Raw genomic sequence first — 24,427 nt, forward strand, 5'->3', positions numbered from 1 at the left:
GGTGGAACGAGAACTAATTGTTGTCATTTAGTGGGTGTAAAGTTTCTTTTCATTATTCTTTTTTTTAATGATAATTTTAAATTTAATTCTTTTTGTGTTGAAGTATAGTTAATTTACAATGTTTTTTTAATTTCAAGTGTACAGCAAATGGGATCAGTTACACACACACACACACACACACACACACACACACACACACATATTCATTTTCAGATTCTTTTCCCTTATAGGTTATTACAAGATATTGAGTATAGTTCTCTGTGCTGTACAGTAGGTCCTCAGTTACCTATTTTATAGATAATAATGTGCATATGTTAATCCCAAACTCCTAATTTACTTCCACTTCTCCCACTGCTATCCTCTTTGGTAACCATAAGTTTGCTTTCTATGTCTGTCAGTCTATTCCTGTTTTGTAAATAAGTTCATTTGTATCATTTTTTTTAGATTCCACATATAAATAATAACATATGGTAGTTGTCTTTCTCTGACTACTTCACTTAGTATGATAATCTCTAGGTCCATCCATGTTGCTGCTAATGGCATTATTTCATTCTTTTTATGGCTGAGTAGTATTCCATCGTATATATGTACCACATCTTCTTTATTCATTCATTTGTTGATGGACATTTAGGTTGTCCATCTTACTTGGTGAAATGTCAATTTAGGTATTCTGCCCAATTTTTAATTAGATTTTTTTTTTTTTTGATATTGAGCTCCATGAGCTGTTTGCATATTTTGGAGATTAATCCTTTGTCTGTTGTTTCACTTGCAAATATTTTCCCCCATTCTGACGGTTGTCTTTTGTCTTGTTTATGGTTTCCTTTGCTGTGCAAAAGCTTTTAAGTTTAATTAAGTCCCACTTGTTTATTTTTGGGTTTTTTTTTCTATTATGCTAGGAGGTGGGACAAAAAATATCTTGCTGTGGTTTATGTCAGAGTGTTCTTCCTATGTTTTCCTCTAAGAGTTTTATAGTGTCTGGTCTTACATTTAAGTCTTTAATCCATTTGGAGTATTTTTTTGTGTATGGTGTTAGGTAGTGCTCTAATTTCATTCTTTTACATGTAGTTGTCCAGTTTTCCCAGCACCACTTATTGAAGAGGTCATCTTTTCTCCATTGTATGTTATGTTTCCTTTGTTGTAAATTAGGTGACTGTATGTGCATGAGTTTATCTCTGGGTATTCTATCCTGTACCATTGATCTGTATTTCTGTTTTTGTGCCAGTACCATACTGTCTTGATTACTGTAGATTTGTGGTATAGTTTGAATTCAGGGAGCTTGATTCCTCCAACCCCATTTTTCTTTCTCAAGATTGCTTTGGCAACTCAGGGTCTTTTGTGTTCCTTACAACTTGTAAAACTTTTTGTTCTAATTCTGTGAAGAATGCCATAGGTAGTTTGATAGGGATTGCATTGAATCTGTAGATTGCTTTTGATTCTTCCAGTCCAAGGACATGGTATATTTCTCCATCTGTTTATGTCATCTTTGATTTCTTTCATCAGTGTTTTATAGTTTTCTGAGTACAAGTCTTTCACCTCTTTAGGCAGGTTTATTCCTAGGTACTTTATTCTTTCTGTTGCAGTTGTAAATGGGAGTGTTTCCTTAATTTCTCTTTCTGATTTTTCATTGTTGGTGTATAGGAATGCAAGAGATTTCTGTGCATTAATTTTGTATCCTGCAACCTTACCAAATTCATTGATTAGTTCTATTAGTTTTCTGGTGGCATCTTTAGGATTTTCTATGTATAGTATCATGTCATCTGCAAACAGTGACAGTTTTACTTCTTCTTTTCCAATTTGTATTCTTTTTCTTTCATTTTCTTCTCTGATTGCCATAGCTAGGACTTCCAAAAATATGTTGAATAAGAGTGGCAAGAGTGGACATCCTTGTCTTCTTCCTGATCTTAGTGGAAATGCTTTCAGTTTTTCACCATTGAGTATGATGCTTGCTGTGGGTTTGTCATATATGGCCTTTATAATGTTGAGGTAGGTTCCCTCTATACCCATTTTCTGGAGGGTTTTTATCATAAATAGGTGTTGAGTTTTGTCAAAAGCTTTTTCTGCCTCTATTGAGATGTTCATATGGTTGTTATTCCTTAATTTGTTAATGTGGTGTATCACATTGATTGATTTGCATATATTAAAGAATCCTTACATCCCTGGGATGAATCCCACTTTACTGTGGTGTATGATCCGTTTAATGTGTTGTTGTATTCCGTTTGCTTGTATTTTGTTCAGGATTTTTGCATCTATGTTCATCAGTGATATTGGTCTATAATTTTCTTATTTGGGGATATCTTTTTCTGGTTTTGGTATCAGGGTGATGGTGGCTTTCTAGAATGAATTTGGGAGTGTTTCTCCCTCTGCAATTTTTAGAGGAGTTTGAGAAGGGTCAGTGTTAGCTCTTCTCTAAATGGGTGATAGAATTCACCTGTGAAACCATCTGGTCCTGGACTTTAGTTTTTTTGAAGATTTTTAATTATGGTTTCAATTTCATTACTTGTGATAGGTCTGTTTATATTTTCTAATTCTTCCTGGTTCAGTCTTGGAAAATTGTACCTTTCCAAGAATTTGTTCATTTCTTTGTGGCTGTCCATTATATTGGCATAAAGTTCTCAGTAGTAGTCTCATATTCCTTTGTATTTCTGCAGGGTCAGTTGTGATTTCTCCTTTTTCATTTCTAATTTTATTGATTTGCACACTCTCCTTTTTTTTTCTTGATGAGTCTGGCTAAGGGTTTATCAATTTTGTCTATCTTCTCAATGAACCAAGTTTTAGTTTTATTGATCCTTGCTATTGTTTTCTTCATTTCTATTTCATTTATTTCTGCTCTGATCTTTATGATTTCTTTCCTTCTACTGACTTTGGGTTTTCTTTGTTCTTTCTCTAGTTGTTTTAAGTGTACGGTTAGATTGCGTATTTGAGATTTTTCTTGTTTCTTGTGGTGATATTGAATTGCTATAAACTTCCCTCTTAGAACTGCTTTTGCTGCATCAAAAGCTTTTGTCAAAAGCTTTTTCTGCATCTATTGAGATGTTCATATGGTTTTTATTCCTTTTATTCCTATAGGTTTTGGGTCGATGTATTTTCATTGTCATTTGTTTCTATGTACTTTTTTATTGCTTCTTTGATTTCTTCAATGGTCTCTTGGTTATTTAGTAGTGCACTGTTTAGCCTCCATGTATTTGTGTTTTTTCAGATTTTTTTTCCTGTAATTCATTTCCAGTCTCATAGTGTTGTGGTCAGAAAAGATGCTTGACATGATTTCAATTTTCTTAAATTTTCTGAGCCTTGATTTGTGTCCAAAGATGTGATGTATCCTGGAGAATGTTTCGTGTACACTTGAGAAGAAAGTGTATTCTGCCACTTTTGGGTGGAATGGTCTATAAATATCAATTAAATCTATCTGGTCTATTATGTCATTTAAAGCTTGTGTTTCCTTATTTATTTTCTGTTTGGATGATATGTCTATTGGTGTAAGTGTGGTGTTAAAGTCCCCTACTATTATTGTGTTACTATCAATTTCTCCTTTCATGGTTGTTAGCATTTGCCTTATATATTGAGGTGCTCCTATGTTGGGTGCATAAACATTTATAATTGTTATATCTTCTTCTAGGATTGATCCTTTGATCATTAAGTAGTGTCCTTCTTTATTTCATGTAACGGTCTTTATTTTAAAGTCTATTTTGTCTGATATGAGTATTGCTACTCCAGCTTTCTTTTGATTTCCATTTTCGTGGAATATCTTTTTCCATCCCTTCACTTTCAGTCTGTATGTGTCCCTAGTCTTATGTGGGTCTCTTGAAGACAGCATATATATGAGTTGTATTTTTGTATCCATTCAGCCAGTCTGTGCCTTTTGGTTGGGGAATTTAATACATTTACATTGAAAGTTATTATTGATATGTATGCTCCTATTACCATTTTTTAAATTGTTTTGGCTTTGTTTTTTGTGGGTCCTTTTCTTCTCTTGTTTTTCCCACCTAGAGAAGTTTCTTTAGCATTTGTTGTAAAGCTGGTTTGGTGGTGCTGAATTCTCTTAGCTTTTGCTTGTCTGAAAAGCTTTTGATTTCTTGTTAAATCTGAATGAGATCCTTGCTGGGTAGAGTAATATTGGTTGTAGGTTTTTCTCTTTCATCACTTTAAGCATATCCTGCCACTCCCTTCAGGCCAGCAGAGTTTCTGCTGAAAAATCTGCATATGGGGATTCCTTTGTATATTTTCTTTGCTTTTCCCTTGCTGCTTTTAATATTTTTTCTTTGAATTTAATTTTTGTTAGTTTGATTAATAGGTGACTTGTTGTGTTTTTCCAAGGTTTATCCTGTTTGGGACTCTCTGTGCTTTCTGGACTTGGGTGACTATTTCCTTTCCCATGTTAAGCAAGTTTTCGACTATAATCTCTTCAAATATTTTCTCAGACCCTTTCTTTTCCTCTTCTTCTTCTGGGACCCCTATAATGTGAATGTTGGTCCATTTAGTGTTGTCCCAGAGGTCTCTGAGATAGTCTTCAATTCTTTTCTTTTTTTTTCTTTATTATGCTGCTCAGCAGTTATTTCCACCATTTTGTCTTCCAGCTCACTTATTTGTTCTTCTGCCTCTGTTATCCTGTTATTGATTCATTCTAGTGTATTTTTCATTTCAGTTATTGTTTTGTTCATCTCTTTGTTTGTTCTTTATTTCTTCTAGATCTTTGTTAAACATTTCTTGTATTTTCTCAATCCATGCCTCCATTCTATTTCCAAGATTCTGGATCATCTTTGCTATCATTACTCTGAATTCTTTTTCAGGTAAATTGTGTATTTCCTCTTCATTTATTTGTTGTTGTAGGTTTTTTACCTTGCTTCTTCATCTGTGACATATTTTTTGCTGTCTCATTTTTTTTTTTTTTTTTAATTAGTGGGATCATGTTCCTGTCTTACTTGCTGTTTGGCCTGAGGCTTCCAAAACTGGAGTTTGTAGGCTGTTGGGTAGAGCTGGCTCTTGGTGCTGAGATGAGGACCTCTGTGAGGCCTCAGTTTGATGAATATTCCCTGGGGTCTAAGATTCTCTGTTAGTCCAGTGGTTTGGATTTGGAGGTCCACCACAGGAGCTTCTGCCCAACCCCTGGCTCATAAACCAAGATCCTGCAAGCCATGTGGGATGGCAAAAAAAAAAAAAAAAAAAAAGAGAGAGGGAACAATAACAATGTAAAAAATAAAATTGGACTAGGAAACTAACAGATACATTAGAAAAAATATAAAAATAAAAATATAAATGAATTATCAACTGGAAGGTACAACAGAACCACAATAGTAAAAAAGAGGAGGGGGGGGAAAGAAAAGAAAAAAAAAAAGGAAAAAAAAAGGTGGAAAAGGCCTTGATTGTGGAGGATAGGGCCTAAGCAAGGGCGAGGTTTGGGCAGTGGGCAGGGCCTATGCTTAGGACCCACAGTGCTGGAAAAGGCTCTGGGAGCAGTGGGGGGTGGGGCCTAGGCTCAACAGAACAGAGGTCTCAGAGGGCAGGAGACCTCACCTGGGAGCCCAGCGGGCTTCCTGGGCTCAAGTGGGTGGGGCAAACAACCTCCTCTCCTTTCCTGCTCCTCCCTCCTAGAGGGCCCTTCCTGCCTGCCTCTCCTGATCTCCCCGACCTCCCTCCTATGCTCCCAAGGACCCACGTGGCCTGGAGGGGCCTTTGGAAGGCAAGGCATTGGCCTGGGAGCTCAGCAGGCTCCCCCGGCCCGAGTGGGTGGGGCAGTCACCCTCCACTCCTCTCCAGCTCCTCCTCCCAGAGGGCCTCTCCTACCTGCCTCTCCTCATCTCCCTGTCCTCAGGGGTGCCGATCCTGTCTGGCCCCCCCCTTCAGTCCCCCCACATCCTACCCATTCACTTCGGTGTTCCTCCAACTCCTTGGGCATCAGTGTCCTCCACCAGCAGCAGGCAGGCTCCCTAGTTGTGGGGAGATGGTAACTTGGTGTCTTCCCATGCCGCCATATATTTTTTTTTTTTTTGCGGTACATGGCCCTCTCACCATTGTGGCCTCTCCCGTTGCAGAGCACAGGCTCCAGACATGCAGGCTCAGCAGCCATGGCTCATGGGCCCAGCCGCTCCGTGGCATGTGGGATCCTCCCGGACCATGACATGAACCCGTGTCCCCTGCATTGGCAGGTGGACTATCAACCACTGCGCCACCAGGGAAGCCCATACTGCCATCTTGACTCTGCCCCCTTGTAGTCTTTTTAATGATTGCCATTCTGACTGGTGTGAGGTTACACTTCATTGTAGTTTTGATTTGCATTTCTCTAATAATTAGCAATATTGAGCATCTTTTTATGAGTTTGTTGGCCATTATATATCTTCTTTAGAGAAATGTATATTTAAGTCCTCTGCCCATTTTTTGATTGGGTTTGTTATTTTGATATTAAGCTATATGAGCTGTTTGTATATTTTGGAAGTTAATCCCTCGTTGGTAACATCATTTGCAAATATTTTCTCCCAGACCATAGGTTGTCTTTTCGTTTTGTTTATGGTTTCCTTTGCTATGCAAAAGCTTAAGTTTAATTAAGTTTAATTAAGTAAATTAAAGTTTAATTAAGTCCCATTTGATTATTTTTGTTTTCATTTCCATTACTCTAGGAGACTGATCCAAAAAAATATTGCTGCAACTTATTTCAAAGAGTGTTCTGCCTATGTTTGTGATAGGTGTTTTATAGTATCCGGTCTTACATTTAGGTCCTTAATCCATTCTGAGTTTATTTTTGTATATGGTGTTAGGGAATGTTCTAATTTGATTCTTTTAGATGTAGCTGTCCAGTTTTCCCAGCACCACTTATTGAACAGACTGTCTTTTCTCCATTGTATATTCTTGCCTCCTTTGTCATCGATTAATTGACCATAAGTGTGTGGGTTTATTTCTGGGCTTTCTATCCTGTTCCATTGAGCTATATGTCTGTTTTTATGGCAGTACCATACTGTTTTGATTACTGTAGCTTTGTAGTAGTCTGAAGTCAGGAGGCATGATTCCTCCAGCTCCGTTCTTCTTTGTCAAAATTTTTTGGCTATTTGGAGTCTTTTGTGTTTCTATACAAATTAAAAAAAATTTGTTCCAGTCCTTTGAAAAGTGCTGTTGGTAATTTGATAGGGATTGCATTGAATCTGTTGATTGCCTTAGGTAGTATGGTCATTTTAACAATATTGATTCTTCCAATCCAAGAACATGATATACCTTTCCATCTGTTTGTGCCATCTTCAATTTCTTTCATCAGCATCTTATAGTTTTCATTTAAGGGTATTTTTAATCATATTGAAGAGAGAAACTTCAGAGAGGCTATCAAAGGATATGATATTTAAGCTAAATATTGTAGAATTGTTTGAATTTTCAGACCAGGTAGGTTATTTAGTAAATTTGGACTTCCTTAAGGCAGATTTGTTTCAAATACTGGCTCTGTCATTTGCTAGGTGACTAATAACTTAAATACTAGGAACCTCTGATTCATCATCTATAGAATAGAAGAAATACTTTTTATCCCAGAGGATAGTTAACAGAGCTCATTTCAATCTAAATCATCAAGGATACCCCTGAGCATTTCAGAACACAAAGTTACCTGCCTTTAGTGAGATACACATACTGGTCTACAACAGAGGTGTTTGGTCCTACAGGGAAAATTCCATGGTCTTTGTCAACTCATATATACACATTTATGTGGGTTGGATTCCTGGAACACTAACAAAAGTTAACACAGCCATACCTTGTTTTATTGCACTTCATTTTCTTGTGCTTTCCAGATATTGCTTTTTTTTTTTTTAACAAATTGAGAAATTGAGGGTTTGTAGCAACCCTGTGTAGAGCAAGTCTCCTGGTGCCATTTTTCCAAAACATTTGTCACTTTGAGTCTCTGTGTTATGTTTGGCAAGTCTCATAATATTTCAGCCTTTTTCATTATTCTTATATTTGTCATGGTGATCTGTGATCAGTGATGTTACTATTGAAATCATTTGGAGTGCCATGAACCACACACCCATATAAAATGGCAAATTTCTTTCATAAATGTTATGTGTGTCCTCACTGCTCCACTGATGGGCCATTCCCCCATCTCTTTCCTTTTCCTCAGTTTTCCCTATTCCCTGAGACATAACAATATTGAAATTAGACTAATTAAAACCCTACGAGGCCTCTAAGTGTTCAAGTGAAAGGAAGAGTCACATATCTCTCAGGTTAAATCAAAAACTAGACATATTTAAGCTTAGTGAGGAAGGCAAAAAAGAGGTCAAAAGCTAGACATCTTGCATTAAATAGACAAGTTGTGAATGTACAGAAAAACTTTTTAAAGGAAATTTAAAATGTTATGCCAGTGAACCTAAGAATAACAAAGCAAAACAGCCTTATTTTTGATATGGAAAAAGTTTTAGTGGTCTGGATAGAAGGTCAAACCAGCTACAATAGTCCCAGAGTAAGGTTCTAACACTTTTCAATTCTATGAAGGCTGAGAGATGTGAGAAATCTGCAGAAGAAAAGTTTGAAGATAGCAGAAGTTGGTTCATGAGGTTTAAGAAGCCATCTCTATAACATAAAAGTACAAGGTGAAGCAGCGAGTGCTGCTGATGTAGAAGCTGCAGCTAAGTTATACAGAAGATCTAGCAGAGATGACTGATAAAGGTTGCTACACTCAACAACAGATTTTCAATGAAGATGAAACAGCCTTATATTGGAAGAAGATGACATCTAGGACTTCCATAGCTAGAGAGGAGAAGTCAGTGCATGGCTTTAAAGCTTTGAAGGATGGACTGACTCTCCTGTTATGGGCTAATGCAGCTGGTGACTAAGTTGAAATCAGTGCTCACTGACCACTCTGAAATTCTGAGGGCCCTTAAGATTGTTAAATCTGCTCTGCCTCTGCTCTTGTAAATGGCACAATAAAGCCTGGATCACAGTGCATCTGTTTACAACATGGTTTACTGAATATTTTAAGCCCACTGTTGAGACCTACTGCTCAGAAAAAAAAAAAGATTCCTTTTAAAATATTACTGCTCATTGACAATGCACCTGATCACCTAAGAGCACTGATGGAGACGTACAACGAGATTAATATTGTTATCATGCTAACACAACATCCATTCTTCAGCCCAGGGATTATTATTTAAGAAATACATTTCACAAGGCTATATAGCTGCAGTAGATATGATTCTTCTGATGGATCAGGGCAAAGTCAAATAAAAATCTTCTGGAAAGGATTCACCATTTTAGATGTCATTAAGAACATTCCTATTTCATGGGAAGAGGTCAACATACCAACATGAATGAGAGTTTGAAGGAAATTTGAAGGAAGTTTGATTCCAACCCTCATGGATGATTTTGAAAGGTTCATGACTTCAGTGGAGGAAGTAACTGTAGATGTGGTAGATATAGCAAATGAACTAGAATTAGAAATGGAGCCTGAAGATGTTACAGAATTGCTGCAATCTCATGATGAAACTTCAACGTATAATGTGTTGCTTCTTATGGGTGAGTAAAACAAAATGGCTTCTTAAGATGGAATCTACTCCTGATGATGATGCTGTGAATACTGTTGAAATGACAACAAAGGACTTAGAATATTACACAAACTTAGTTGATATAGCTTTGGCAGGGTTTGAGAAGTTTGGTTTCCAATTTTGAAAGAAGTTCTACTGTGTGTAAAATGCTATTCTCGGTGAGGAAAAAAATTTCTTCTACCCTCCTGGATTCTTCAGCTGGTCTAAGAATTAAATTGACATGAGACAGATTAACAGAAGTAAAGCAAACAAAAATTTAATAGCATGCATACATGTGAGAGACCCAGAAAAAGTGAGTAACTCACCAAGATGACTGAAACCCTCACCTTAAATACCATCTTCACTTAATGACAAAAGAAGATGTTGGGGGTAGTTGTTTGGGACTTCCACTGGGGAGAAAGACAATTCACATGAAGATGGAAAAACAAATGTTTTGGTAAACAAATGTTTTCTGGGCATGCAGAGAGGATGGGACACAGACTGGACTCTGATCTCTGGGCCCTGCCAAGTTTTCCTCCACTACACCTAGCCCATATTCTTTGCAAATACCTCTGATTAGGCCTTTATTCTGGGAACAGCCCCTTTATCTAAATTCTTTACACAGCTAAAGGGGAGGTGAAAAGAAAGACTTACAGACTCTTCTGTTTCTTAAAAATAATCAACATAAATTAATCCTCATGCCAGAAAGACATATTTTGGGGTGGTAAACGTGGCAAACTTTGTTCCCCTTCACTATCAAACAGCAATGCATGCTATAGAGAGATTTTCCATGAAAAGGAAGAGTCAATCAATCCAGCAGACTTCGTCATTGTCTTATTTAAGAAATTGCCACCACCACCCCAACCTTCAGCAACCATCACCTTCATCAGTTGGCAGCCATCCACATCCAGGCAGGATCCTCCTCCATAAAAAAAAGATTATGACTCACTGAAGATTCAGATGATGGTTAATGTCTTTTTAGCAATAAAGTATTTTTGATTCAGGTATGTACATTAATACATTGATTAATACATTAATTAATGCTACTGCATTAATAGACTACAGTATGGTGTAAACATAAGTTTTCTATGCGCTAAGAAAGCAAAAAAATTGTGTGTCATTTTATTGCAATGTTCACTTTTTCACAGTGGTCTGGAACTGAACCCATAATATCTTCAAGGTATGCCTGCACTGGAATGCAAGCAGATCAAATACAAAAGCTGACATATCAGGCACTCAGAAATGCACATGCTCTTTTTTTTTTTTAATTACAAACTTTAATTAAAGCCTATTCTCTAATCTGACATTTAAGTGAAATAGTAGATATAAAAAATGTCTTTACAATTAAGTGTTCTCCCCAAAATCTCTTTTGTGACTGAGGTTGTAAAAAACTCTCAAACTATAATTTTGCTCCCTGCCATTCATCATGATGGTGCTTTTAGTGCTCTCTGGATTTCTAGTCTGTGTATAGATGACTATGTAGGAATAAAGGACATCAAACTTGGAGTAGTTAATTGCAGTTAATCCCATAGGACCCAATCATTGCACAAAACATGTGGAATCAGCTAATGTCGAATTTGCTTATTACTTAAGATAGTCAATGTGGAACAGAGCTTGCTTGAGTGGATGATATTGATAATTTTGGACATGTGCTAAATATCTTACATAGATCTTCTCATTTAATTTTCAGAATAACCCTATGAAGTAGCTACTCTGACGATCCCTCTTTTTTTTTTTTTGCGGTACGCGGGCCTCTCACTGCCGTGGCCTCTCCCGCCGCGGAGCACAGGCTCCGGACACCCAGGCCCAGCAGCCATGGCTCACGGGCCCAGCCGCTCTGCGGCATGTGGGATCCTCCCGGACCAGGGCGCGAACCCGCGTCCCCTGCATCGGCAGGCGGACTCTCAACCGCTGCGCCACCAGGGAAGCCCCCCACCTTTTTATTTTTTAACATCTTTATTGGAGTATAATTGCTTTACAACGGTGTGTTAGTTTCTGCTTTATAACAAAGTGAATCAGCTATACATATACATATATCCCCATATCCCCTCCCTCTTGTGTCTCCCTCCCTCCCACCCTCCCTATCCCACCCCTCTAGGTGGTCACAAAGCACCGAGCTGATCTCCCTGTGCTATGCGGCTGCTTCCCACTAGCTATCTATTTTACATTTGGTAGTATATATAAGTCCATGCCATTCTCTCACTTCTTCCCAGCTTACCCTTCCCCCTCCCCGTGTCCTCAAGTCCATTCTCTATGTCTGCGTCTTTATTCCTGTCCTGTCCCTAGGTTCTTCAGAACCATTTTACTTTTTCTTTTTAAGATTCCATATATATGTGTTAGCATACGGTATTTGTTTTTCTCTTTCTGACTTACTTCACTCTGTATGACAGTCTCTAGGTCCATCCACCTCACTACAAATGACTCAGTTTCATTTCTTTTTATGGCTGAGTAATATTCCATTGTATATATGTGTCACATCTTCTTTATCCATTCATCTGTCAATGGACACTTAGGTTGCTTCCATGTCCTGGCTATTGTAAACAGAGCTGCAATGAGCATTGTGGTACATGACTGTTTTTGAATTATGGTTTTCTCAGGGTATATGCCCAGTAGTGGGATTGCTGGGTCGTATGGTAGTTCTAGTTTTAGTTTTTTAAGGAACCTCCATACTGTTCTCCATAGTGTATCAATTTACATTCCCACCAACATGCACATGCTCTTTGATCTTGCCATTACTCAGACTCTCAATGATATATCCCAATCCTTCCTTCACAGCATGGTGCCAGGAATAACTTTTGCCCCTTCCTTCCATCTTTCTTTCCAGTAAGAACTTTCCCTTCAACTCTTGGCATTGAGTACACCTGCTCCTTCCTCTCTCTTGTTCTCCAACAACTCCTGCCTGTCCACATGTGCTCACGCTGGGTGTGAGTGCAAATCTCATTTCAGGGCCCCAGCCAAGAATTGGGGGTGGTGACTCAAAAGACAGGAATTCACTAAAGAAGATAGGTGAGAGTGGGAGAAGAGCCCCTCAGACGGGAAGAGAAAAAGGGATGCAGCCCATAGCAAGGTGACACAGTGTGAGTGAAGGGGGAAATGTATAATCAGGGTCATCTCATTGTTTATCTTCTCTCTTTCTTCTTCAAGGTCACCAAGGCCAGGAAAAGCAAGGAATAACCATTCAGTCCTGAATCATATATGGAAACCTGATTACAGCTCTTCTTCTAAAAACCTGGATGTCATTAATATTGATGTTTATGGAGCTAAGATCTAAGTACAGAAAAAACGAATATATGTATACATATGGTTGAAATACCACAATATATATACTAGCCATTAATTCTTAGGAATAGGGTGCTTTTCATTTTTTTATACTTTTCTGTACCATCTCAATGTCTAATTTTGCATCTATAACTTTTATAATTTGGAAATAATAATAAACATGATTTTTCCTAAAGACATGCCTCCCTAGGAGTCTAGTTCATTGCTTAAAAGCAAATAGTCTGTGGGCTGCAAATCAGATAGGGACATTTAAGACCCAAGCAATATTTGGATTTATACTTTAGTTGTGATCTTTACAGAATATAACTCTGGTCAAGAATGAACAGGTTGAACAAGCTGTGCCCTGCTCAAAGAAACCCAAGAGGAAGGCAGAGCAGCTGAAATCCAGTCTGTGCTTCAATTGCCAAACCCTATCCTAGGGTGGAGTTGCTTTAGTCCAAAACAATGATATATTTCAGAATTGATCTCCTGGAGGGGCCATAATTGCGTAATTTGTGCCCAAATAAGGCAGCTTCTGATGATTTGCATGAAGTCTTTAGTATATGTTGGAAATAATTCTAGCCCTGTCTGATGTGAAATAACTGGTTCCACTTACTTATTCAGATACTAACAGGTAGGTAGCTCTGCAGCTATACTTCCTGGTTCTCACATGTGTGGATCCTATGAGGAAGTTGCTCCAGGCAAAGACTTGCATTAGGCAAACACTGACGAATAATTAATTTAGTTTAGAGTACAATGGCAGAAAGTAGATAGCTAACACTGAAATTTACAATATAGTTTTTTACATGTATTTTATTGAAGTAGGGTTGATTTATAGTGTGTGTTAATTTCTGCTGTACAGAAAACTGATTCAGCTATACATATGAATGTATTCTTTTTTGTATTCTTTTCCATAATGGTTTATTACAGGATATTGAATATAGTTTCTTTACAGTGTATTTCTTGATTACATATTTGGTACCTGGTGTTTTGCAATTATTTTGTGTCACTTAATCTTATATTAGCTCTAGAGGGTTGATAGTGTTCTTCTTTTCACTCTCCTAGTAAGAAAAATAAAGGACAGAAAGTAAGATCATGTTCCTAATGATTAGAACAGTTCCATCATAACAAGAATTTCCCTCATGCCACTTTATTGTCAAGGCTTCCTCCAACCCAAGCTCCTGGCAACCACTGATATAGTTTCTTAACTTAAACTTCTCCCTTTTCCAGAGTTTCCTAACATGGAAGTTAAAATGTATATAGCATTTTGAGTCTGACTTCTTTCACTTAGTATAGTACGTTTAGGATTCATCCACGTAGTTGTGTGTATCAGTTTATTCCTGTTTATTGCTGTGTAGAATTCAATGTGTGGACCCACCAAAGTTTGTTTATCCATTCCCCAAGTGAGGAACAATTGGATTGTTGACACTTTGACATATTTACAAATAAAACTGCTGCAAATATTCCCACGCAGATTTTTGTGTGAACCTGTGTTATCATTTCAATGAATAAAAATCTCGGGGTGAGGCTGTTGGTTCATATGATAAATGTATTTGAAATATATAAGAAATTGTTGGGCTTCCCTGGTGGCACAGTGGTTGAGAGTCTGCCTGCTGATGCAGAGGACACGGGTTCGTGCCCCGGTCCAGGAAGATCCCACATGCCTCGGAGCGGCTGGGCCCGTGAGCTATGGCCGCTGAGCCTGTGCGTCCGGAGCCTGTGCTCCACAACGGGAGAGGCCACAACAGTGAGAGGCCCGCGTACCGCAAAAAAAAAAAAGAAATTGCCAAACTGTTTTCTAAGGTGGCTGTAGCATTTTTCATTCCCCTGAGCAATGTGTGAGAATATCAGTTGCTCTGCATCCACCTCAGAGTTTAGCATTGTAAGTGCATGTTAATTTAAAAAAAAAAAAAAAAACTATCCAACTTTTTTGCCAAGTACTGTACCACTTAACATTCTTGCCACCATTGCATGACAGTTCTACTTCCTCCTCATCTTCATCAGCCCCTGGTATGGTCAATCTTTTTAAATTTTAGTCATTCTAATTGGTGCATAGTGGTATCTCACTGTAGTTTTAATTTGCATTTCCCTAAAGATAAATAAGGTTGAGCATCTTTTTATGTCCTTATTTGCCACCTATGTATTTTTTTTTTTTGCCCATCTTAAAAATTCAGCTGTTTGCATAATACTGAGTTTTGAGAATCCTTTATAAATTCTGGGTACAGGGTCTGTAGTGGCTATGTGACTAGCAAATACTATGTCTCAATCTATGGCTTTTTGCCTTTTCATGATTTAAAGGGGTAACTTTTGAAAAGACATGTTCATTTTGGTGAAGTTTAAATTATCGAAAAATCTTCTTATGTATATTTTTTTAATGCTTGGGGAAAAAATCAAAAGAAGAATGTGGCACATGAAAATTATATCAAATTCAAATTTCAGTGTCCACCATACAGTTTTATTGGAACACAAACATGCTCATTCATCTATGGATTGTCTATAGCTCCTTTTGTAGCCGCTGCAAGGTTAAGCATCCGTAACAGAGACTCTAGGGCCCACATAGTTTAAAATATATACTATTTGGTGCTTTACAGAAAAGTTTTGCCAAGCCCTCTTTTGGAACCTTAGTGGTCTTCTAGTACACTTAAACATAAGAAAAAAGTAAATTTTATATTAACTTCATTTTTCAGATTATCAGTGAGGTTGACAATCTTTTCATGCTATAAATCTTTGATATTTGATTTCTTGTGAATTTGGTTATTTTTACTCATCTGTATTAACTTGTATAACTACGTATAGTGCATATTTTCCATTAATCATTTTATTCATTCAACAGATATTGAACAACATAATATCCCTGAATATTTACATAGAGCAGAGCCCTGTCCTGGCTGTGGGCTGCAATGAATGAGAAATACATTTCTATTGTGATAAGATGTTGAGATTTTGGAATTGTTTATCCAGGAATTATCCCATTCTGACTAACCTGGGTTTGGGAAGGAAGCTGTGTACTGCTGCTCTCCGGTAACTCACAGTCTGATTGAAGAGGCTGTCTGTATTAGGTATTCTTCAATTAAATGCTGTTTAGACCAGTTGATCTGAATTGATCCATTTCATTTCAATTTTTTTTTTTTTTTTGCGGTACACGGGCCTCTCACTGTTGTGGTCCCTCCCATTGTGGAGCCCAGGCTCCGGACGTACAGGGTCACTGTCTATGGCTCACGGGGCAGCCGCTCCGCGGCATGTGGGATCTTCCCGGACCGGTGCACAAACCCGTGTCCCCTGCATCGGCAGGTGGACTCTCAACCACTGCGCCACCAGGGAAGCCCCATTTCAATTTTTGACCTTAATAACCTGGATGGAGAAAATATATACATAGTCTGAGATGAAGTTGATCAATTACCCCTTCAATGCTTCCACTGTCCTCCTAAAGTGCATCTTTCTTTTCTTCTCATAAAATTATCTTCTTTCCTTCCTCCCAGTACATTGTTCACTCTTGAATCACTCTTCTGAAGTTAAATCTGAGTCGAGATATACACTCCTACTTAACAAGGGCACATATGCCAGTGTCTCAAGTCTCCACCCCACTCTTAAAAAGGGAGACAGCAGCCAGTGCAAACAAAGCTAATAAATGGGGAAGAGGACCAAGTAGTGGCAGCAAGATGTACTGGTATGAGGGAGAGATGAAAAGTCAGCAGTAGGGGTTTATCCTGACTCAATTTCCCTGGACTATGGTAGGTGCAAGGAATTGACTTTGAGAAATGTGTCCTCAAGTTATACCTGGTCTGTGTCTACTTTTATATAACTCTTTCAGAATAATTTGTCCAACTTTGGGAAAACCACCTGCATTAGACTTAGTGTTGAACACTAAGTGTTCAACAGTCTGTAGGGGTGTGTGGGTACCACAGCATGTGTCTCTGCCTTATGAAGTCCATGTCCTCTTAACTGTGTGTCTAGGATGTGTATTTCCTAAAAGGAAACTCCTAAGTTCGGTGAGCTGTAAGTGTACTAAATATCAGGGTCTTCTACACCATATCCTCTTTAATAGCACCTGTCCAGTTTGCTGAAAGCAAACACAAAACATTATCCTTTTGGAGAGTTGACTTTCCTCCGTGAAGTTCTCACCTTAATGAAACTATGAACTCCAGATTTTAGCTGTAGTTTTTCTCCAGCTTTTGACAGCTTGAAGAATGTAAGTTGAAGTTTATTCCCTTCTTTACACTGGATTTTGTTCTCTTTTCCAAACACCAATGCTTCCATCCTTCCTGTGTTGTCCTTTAGGTCATATAAAATATATATGATTCCTCTGTTCTGCTTTCTGCAAAAATAAAATCCACACCCAACTTTTGGTAACCTGATTAAGGAATACCACATCAATCAGACATCAGAAGTGCCAGCAACAGCCTCCAGAAAGAGATATAAGGGAAAAATTACAGGTTGAATCTGGCACATATACAGCTAGTAGATGTTAGCAACTTCAAGTAGAGAAGATAGTTATGTTTTTCTTAGATCATACTGCCTCTTACGTCCACCTTTCCAGTCCCAAGCTCCCTTCCCTTAGGACAGCCATGTGAGCCAATAATTGGTAGGGCCAGTAGTCAGAATAGGCAGGGGAAAGAAATCCCAGAGTTGGAGGACAATTGCTTAAAGCAACAAATCCAAGAGACACATGAGCAAATGATGCAAAACCTACTTAAGAGTCTAAATAAGAGTTAGGAATGGGGAGGGGTACAATGTCACCCCCAAATATGACACTTTGACATGTGGATTTTGAGCTAAAGGCAATTAAGAACAAGCAGACTCAGGAAAACCTTTTTACATCTCCCTAAACCTACCTAAAAGAATTTAGATAGGGGGCCTCTACCAGAAAGAGAGGTATTACCAAAGGTAACTTTTTACATCAGAAAGGCTTATCTGCATGGTACGGCAAACATCTATTTACCAAACATCTGTTCTTATCTTCCTGTGAATTTTCTTCCTCCCCTTTGAAGGACCAGACCTCTACCCGCTTCTGCTTAGCTCAGGATGGTAATATAAGCCTCAGTTGCCTGGCCTTCTTTGAGTCTCATATTTTTTTATGGGGTTCCCATAAGGTTTAAATCAGGGGTCCCCAAGCCCTGGGCTAGGGACCGGTGGCGGTCCCTGGCCTGTTAGGAACCTGGCTGCACAACAGGAAGTGAGCGGTGGGTGAGCAAGTGAAGGTTCATCTGTATTTACAGCCGCTCCCCATCTCTCTCATTACTGCCTGAGTTCCGCCTCCTATCAGATCAGCCATGGAATAATAAATGTAATGTGATTGAATCATCCTGAAACTATCTCCCACCCGCGCCCGTGGAAAAATTGTCTTCCATAAAACCGGTCCCTGGTGCCGAAAAGGCTGGGAACCGCTGGTTTAAATTACAGACACTTCCTGCCACATTGGATTGTCCCAGTTACTGATATATCCTGAGCCAATCTCTGTTTTGCTTTGTCTCTCTGGATGTAGTTCCATGGAATGCTGATGCCTCCAGCAGAATAAGCCCTCCTACTGAGTCAGCACCCCAGCTTCATCTCCACTCTTCTCACCTTGCTCTCCCCTCTACTTCAGTCTGCATTGCTCAAAATTTTAAGCCACTTTATTTCAGCCAAATTGTTATGAAGCTAAATCAGAACTAATGACATGATGAAAGAAACAGGAAAATTCATAACCAGTGATATAGGACAGGTAATCAAAATGAGGAGCACATTACATGGGAAAGGACATAATGAGTTGGGCCGTGAACAAGTTGGATACTCAGATATCTTGGCCCTAAAATTCTAAAGTCCTAAAGACGTATCAAAACTTCTCCCATGCATACCTTTCCGTCTATGGTAAATGAATTCCTCTTTTCTTATTTTTGTTTACCACCCAATTTTCCAAACTAGAAACTTGAGATAATTGCCTTTTTCTCTCTCTCTTTTACCTTTAATTGTTGGTGAGTGCCTGTGGATCAACCTCCCTAAGCTCCAATCCCTCCTCTTCTACACTGTTGTTTCTGTTTTGCACTTCCTTAAGGCCCTAGTATATATCCTGGAAACTCAAGATCTAAACATAAAAATATAAGTCATGTTGAGAGTGATTTAGATCCATCATGGGGAATACAATTCTTTGACCAGAAGGGAACATAAGAGGGCACAATATCCACACATCTACATCTGTGTTGGACCGGAAACCAACCATGAACCATTTTCTCCTTAAAGGCAGCATGGCACAGTAGAAAGAGCATGACTTTTGTAATCAAATAGATGGAGATTAATCCAGGCTCTGCCACTGACTGTCTTTGTATTCTTGGACAAATTATACAGTCTCTCTGATTTGCAATTTCCCTTTTTATAAGATGGAGATAATAAAATTATCTATATCAGGGCACTGTTCTGTAAATTAAATTAGTAAATTAATTTATACAAAAATAATCACTGAGCCCAGGCTCTGTGCCAGTCACCCGTCCATATGCTGGAAATAAAACAGGAAACAAAATAGAAAAAGATCTTTACCATTACAGAGTGTACATTCTAGTGGGTAGAGACATGAATAAAATGAGTAAAATGAATAAAACATATAGAATAGAAAGTGATAAGTACAAACCAAATACACTTAGAAAAAGATCTTTTAGGCAGACAAAAACCCAACAGTTACAAATGTCTTTGAAATATGAGTGTTCCAGGAAGCTTGAGGAACTCTGAGGAGGCCAGTGTGCCTGGAGTGGAATGAGGGAGAAAATTGTGGAAGATAAGGTCAGTGAAGTGATAATTGTATGGCTATACTGGCCATTTACAGTGGACACTTGTTCCAGTTGGTCAATCCTTGTGCCATGCAGTTTGTTAAATATTTCTTAATATCGCCTGTGTTTATAGGTTGGTTAGGAGATAAAGTGTGGAAACTGTCTAGCCAGGGTCCAGAACATGGTGAAGTGAATGAACTGCCAGGAGAGAGCAAGTGGATATTTCTGGAAAATAAATTTTAATGAAAATCAGGAGTAGAACATTATGGTGGTTAGGAAATAAGATAAAGAATTCAGAAAACAAAAACCAAAATGCAGTGGCAAGCAGTTATGTGCAAAATTTAGGGTGAAAGGTATATCTGAGGAGGGCTAGGGTTAGAAAGGTTAGGCATGAGAGGGAAGTTGGAACACTTGTACCAAGTGGGAATTTAGTTAAATTATAAGGTGGAATTCTTTTCTTTCCAACTCGAATGCTTCTCCCATATAGTCTTTCTTCTCTCCCATTTTGAAATCTGCATCTCAAATTTATTTTCTTTTATTTGTTCTTTTTCCCAAACTAATACCATAAACCTTGGATAATTCTGGTGGCAGAAAAGGCATCAGTGGCTCTGTGATGATCTCCCCATTTTAAGTAGAATAAAGATGAGACTCAGTGCTGGAGCAAGAAAGGAGACTGAACCTCTATGAAAACATCAGGGGTTATGTAGCTCAGTTCTGTCCTACTGTACACACCTAGAACTGGAGTCATTAATCTCTTCTGCATTGCACGGCACAGGGAAAGTATATGAATGGATGCAGTTCCTGGTTCATCATAGCTATTGTTCTCTGACCGTTACAATAGTGGACAAGGCATACTTTCCCACCTCTCTGACTTTTCTGCTATTTTCATCCCCTATTTGTTCATTTTGTCTGAGACAGACCATCCTCCAGGAGGGCTTCTCTGATGATCCTTGCTAGAACAAGAATTCCTTTACTCTGCTTTATTTCAGGATTTCCTCTTTTTACTCTCAAGATTTTCTCAGATATTACTTTACACTAAAATTGGTGATGAGATGCTTTACTGTTGAAAACACTGAGCTCTCCGCCCTAATTTCTAATTTTGAGACTGTCCCATTACTAAAATATATAATTTACTAAGATTTACTCAGCAAAGGGGGCAAAATGAATTAGAACTTAAATTTCATAGTTTTTTTTTTTTTTTTTTTTTTTTTGCGGTACGCGGGCCTCTCACTGTTGTGGCCTCTCCCGTTGCAGAGCACAGGCTCCGGATGCGCAGGCTCAGCGGCCATGGCTCATGGGACCAGCCGCTCCGTGGCATGTGGGAACTTCCCGGACCAGGGCACGAACCCGTGTCCCCTGCATTGGCAGGCGGACTCTCAACCACTGCACCACCAAGGAAGCCCTCATAGTATTTTTTTTTACTTGGTATATATTGACTTGCTGAGATGAGGGAAATTTAAAGGTAGTGGTGTTTGGATTCAGAATTTTCTTTCCTTTTAGTTTCATATTGGGGCTTAAGAATTTTGGCCCAAGGAAAGAAGCTCTTAAGCACCCAAATAAATGTTCCTGTATTCTTAAATTGGTTAAGCCATCACCTCATAAGTGTCAGAAGAAAAAAAAAAAGGAATTATTGACATGCAAGTGGTAGAAAGTTATTAGAGGAAATGCTTACTGACTTGGCCAATCTTGTTCCCTGGCCATAACAAATGACAGACCACTTCTCAGGCTTATAAAGCCAAATACTGATGTAAGCATTTCACTCTGGGACTCTAGTCTTGGTATCACCAATTAAAAAGTAAAGAACAGGATGACTTTGGCAACGGATATAACTCCTCCAGGGGTTTGAAATATGGCAAGTTATTGCTTCTTAGTGTTATGACAGTAATTTAGGGCTTGTGTAATTTTGTAGTTTCAAAATGTATTGATATATCCAGAATAAAAACACTACCATGGTGTCAATTATTACTGTATTCACCAGTGAAAATATGGTTTAAAATAACTAATAGCAGAAATGCATTCAGATAAACTCCATGATTGATTTGGTATCAGCTTACAAGTTTACACAAACTGAATTACTTTAAATTTCCCTGTACTATACCATGGATTACTTCTTTCTTAGAATCTAGGTTAGCTGGTATAATGGTACAATAGAAAGTTGGATTATTTTCTTTGGGATAGAAGTTTCCAAGTCACTTACCTTGAATATATTTTGATGTAAGACTTAGATTTTAACAAGCCTTCTCAACCATTCTTCTTTTTGAAATCATTCTACAAGGAGACATGTGAGTTGACAACTGTGATTTATTCTGGCTTTCATCTACACTATTGGCTTAGAAGGACCAGGTAGAGAATATACACTGAGGAGATAAATGTAGATGATGTAATTGATGAATGTAAATGATGATATAAGCACATGATGCTACACTGATATAAATTGTTATCTAGTTTCTAAGGCACTTTGCAGAAGGGACTGATTGTGTCTTGCATTGTACTTTCCTCTGCTCAGCGAAGTTAGAAGATGTAGGTTTTAGAGATGGCCTCAAGGTGGCAGTAACTACACGTAATTGCCCCAAGTAACCCAAAGCTCTGTGGTTTTCTGAGGATGAGCCAGGAATCTAGAAGTGTTGGTGAACATAGGCTGAAGATATTTAGGAATGTCTTTTGTTTTTTCTTTAAACTGAAGAATTCATTCCTCTCTGTCCAGGATAGCACCAAATTTCTCCTACTGCAATCTTTCCTCCTTTTGCTGTTGTAATGATCCTAGAATTTTATTATCCTGACTAGGTAAAAATGATCCAGTATGGGACAAGATTTCAGTAAGAGAATCTGGTTGGAAAGTTATGAATGACTGGTAGCTCAGTACTCCATATAAGAAGTCAGTTAGGTTCCTATTTTGTTTAAAAATTCCATCCTGGAGTATTCTTAGGTCTACTTTGTATGTAGCAAATTTATTTGTGCTCCATGCCACCCCTAACTATTCTTGTAGGAAACCAGTCTTTATTCTGTTTCCTGTAGGGTTCATCTTCCATCCTTTGTTGAAGGTTCTTTCTGCATAACCAGGCATGTCTGCACACAGACTGCTGTATAAGGTTCTTCTCACAACTTCTCCTCATGTGCAGAGCAGAGCAGAGGGAACTATACTCAATATCTTGTAATAACCTATAATGGAAAAAAAATCTGAAAAAAACAAAACAAAACTGAATCACTTTGCTGTATGCTTGAAACTAACACAACATTGTAAATTATACTTAAATACAAAAACAAAACAAAACAGAGAATGCTGTTCCCTCTACCTCAACCCCTCCATCACCCCTACCAAATAATTGGAAAAGGACATCTTGAGACATGGTATTTTAAAAATCAAGGCTAGAAGTTGGCTTTTCATGAAAGAAAAGCCAACTTCTAGGCCATAGACCTAGGGCACCCAAGGCAGATGATACAGCTGCACTGTGGTGTCACTAGACCTAGGGCACCCAAGGCAGATGATACAGCTGCACTGTGGTGCCACTGGTGAGCGGCCAGCATGTCATCCACCCATCCATCCACTTACCCATTCAATAAATATCCCTTGAGTCATCTAATAGGTGACAGGAACTCTTTTAGTTTCTGGTGATAAAACAGGGAGTTAAAAACAAATCCAAGTTTTACAGAGCTTACATTCTAATGAGAGAGGTAGATCTTTTTCTTGAGTACAAATTAATGAATTAATAAGCTGAGGTAAGAGTTCCAACTGAAAGGACATTGGTCGTTGCAGAGCATGTGTCAAAGAAACCTAACAACAACCGGGAGTTAGGGTGGGAGTTGGTCAGCTGAGGCTTCTCTTGAGAAGTGACTTTTGTGCTAAACTCTGAAAATGAACAGGAATGAAAAGTATCTTCAGTCAGAGGAAACACAGTGTGAAAAAGGCCTGTGGCAGGAGTTTGACTTGCTTGAGGGCTTAAAAGAAAACCAGTGTGGCTGACGTACAGAGAATCTCTGAAGGGTGGTATGATGCCCTTTGAGAGAAGACAGCGTAAGTCCTGTGAAACATGATTAGAATTCTTTGTTTTTATCAGATGTGATTGATCAAAAGGTTTGGGGCCATAGAGTGCTACTAGATTTCATTCTATAGTGAAACTTCTGGATACTATTTGGGAAAAAATGAGTAGCCAGTTTGACTTTGGGGAGAACAACTATTACCATAGGTCTGGAAGAGATATTAGTAACTTTGATGTGCTTATAAAATGGAAATGGAGGAAAATATACTGAATTTAGAGAGATTTGAGAAGTATTAAGATTTGGTGATAGGTTGGAAATGAAAGCTTAGTGAACAGGCATTGTCAGGGAGGATACTTTAGTTTTATTCAAATAATTTAAGTTACCAGGTGAAATATACATTTATATATAAATATCTATACACCTTATACATGTAAATATATATATATATATATATATATATACATTTTGGTATATATGTATATATATATACTACTTTTTACTGTATTATATCACAAATATAGAAGATACACAGATCTTAAGAATACAGCTTAATAAATTATCAAAAAGTAATGCAAGATGATATACCATCTTGGTCAGTAAATTTTATTAGCACCCTTAATAAAAATTCTGGAAGAGCAATGAGCTTCTAGAAGGGTTGAGGACTTAATAAATACTTTTTCTACATTTTTTCCCATATAGTACAATGGAGATAATTTGAAAAATAATCCTGAGATGTCAAATAAATGAAACCAATCAGTAGATAATATTGTGGTAGCCCACTATCCGATCTGCAAGAAGGATGGGACCATGAAATGAAAAATGATCCCAAAGACCTGGTACTTTTAGTAGATGACTTGAGGTCTCCTGAAGGGATAATAAAACTGATTGAGTTAATTCAAACTAGGTTTGTGCAGTAGAGAGTTGGAGTCTAGATTAAAAATAAAAATAAAAAAATCTGAATATGCAGGAGTA

The 24,427-nt window shown here is 38.1% G+C and overlaps 1 protein-coding gene across 1 annotated transcript in view; it reads left to right on the forward strand.

Moving 5' to 3' along the window:
- The window catches only part of MNDA (myeloid cell nuclear differentiation antigen), a 25,523-nt gene extending 12,834 nt beyond the window's left edge, over positions 1-12,689 (forward strand). Inside the window, 1 exon segment of the mRNA XM_007445583.1 lies at positions 12,627-12,689. Coding sequence (XP_007445645.1) covers positions 12,627-12,689 — 63 coding nt within the window.
- The last annotated feature ends 11,738 nt before the right edge of the window (positions 12,690-24,427 follow it).

Source organism: Lipotes vexillifer, unplaced genomic scaffold (genome assembly GCF_000442215.2).
Source record: "Lipotes vexillifer unplaced genomic scaffold, Lipotes_vexillifer_v1.1 scaffold1927, whole genome shotgun sequence".
Lineage (NCBI taxonomy): Eukaryota > Metazoa > Chordata > Mammalia > Artiodactyla > Lipotidae > Lipotes > Lipotes vexillifer.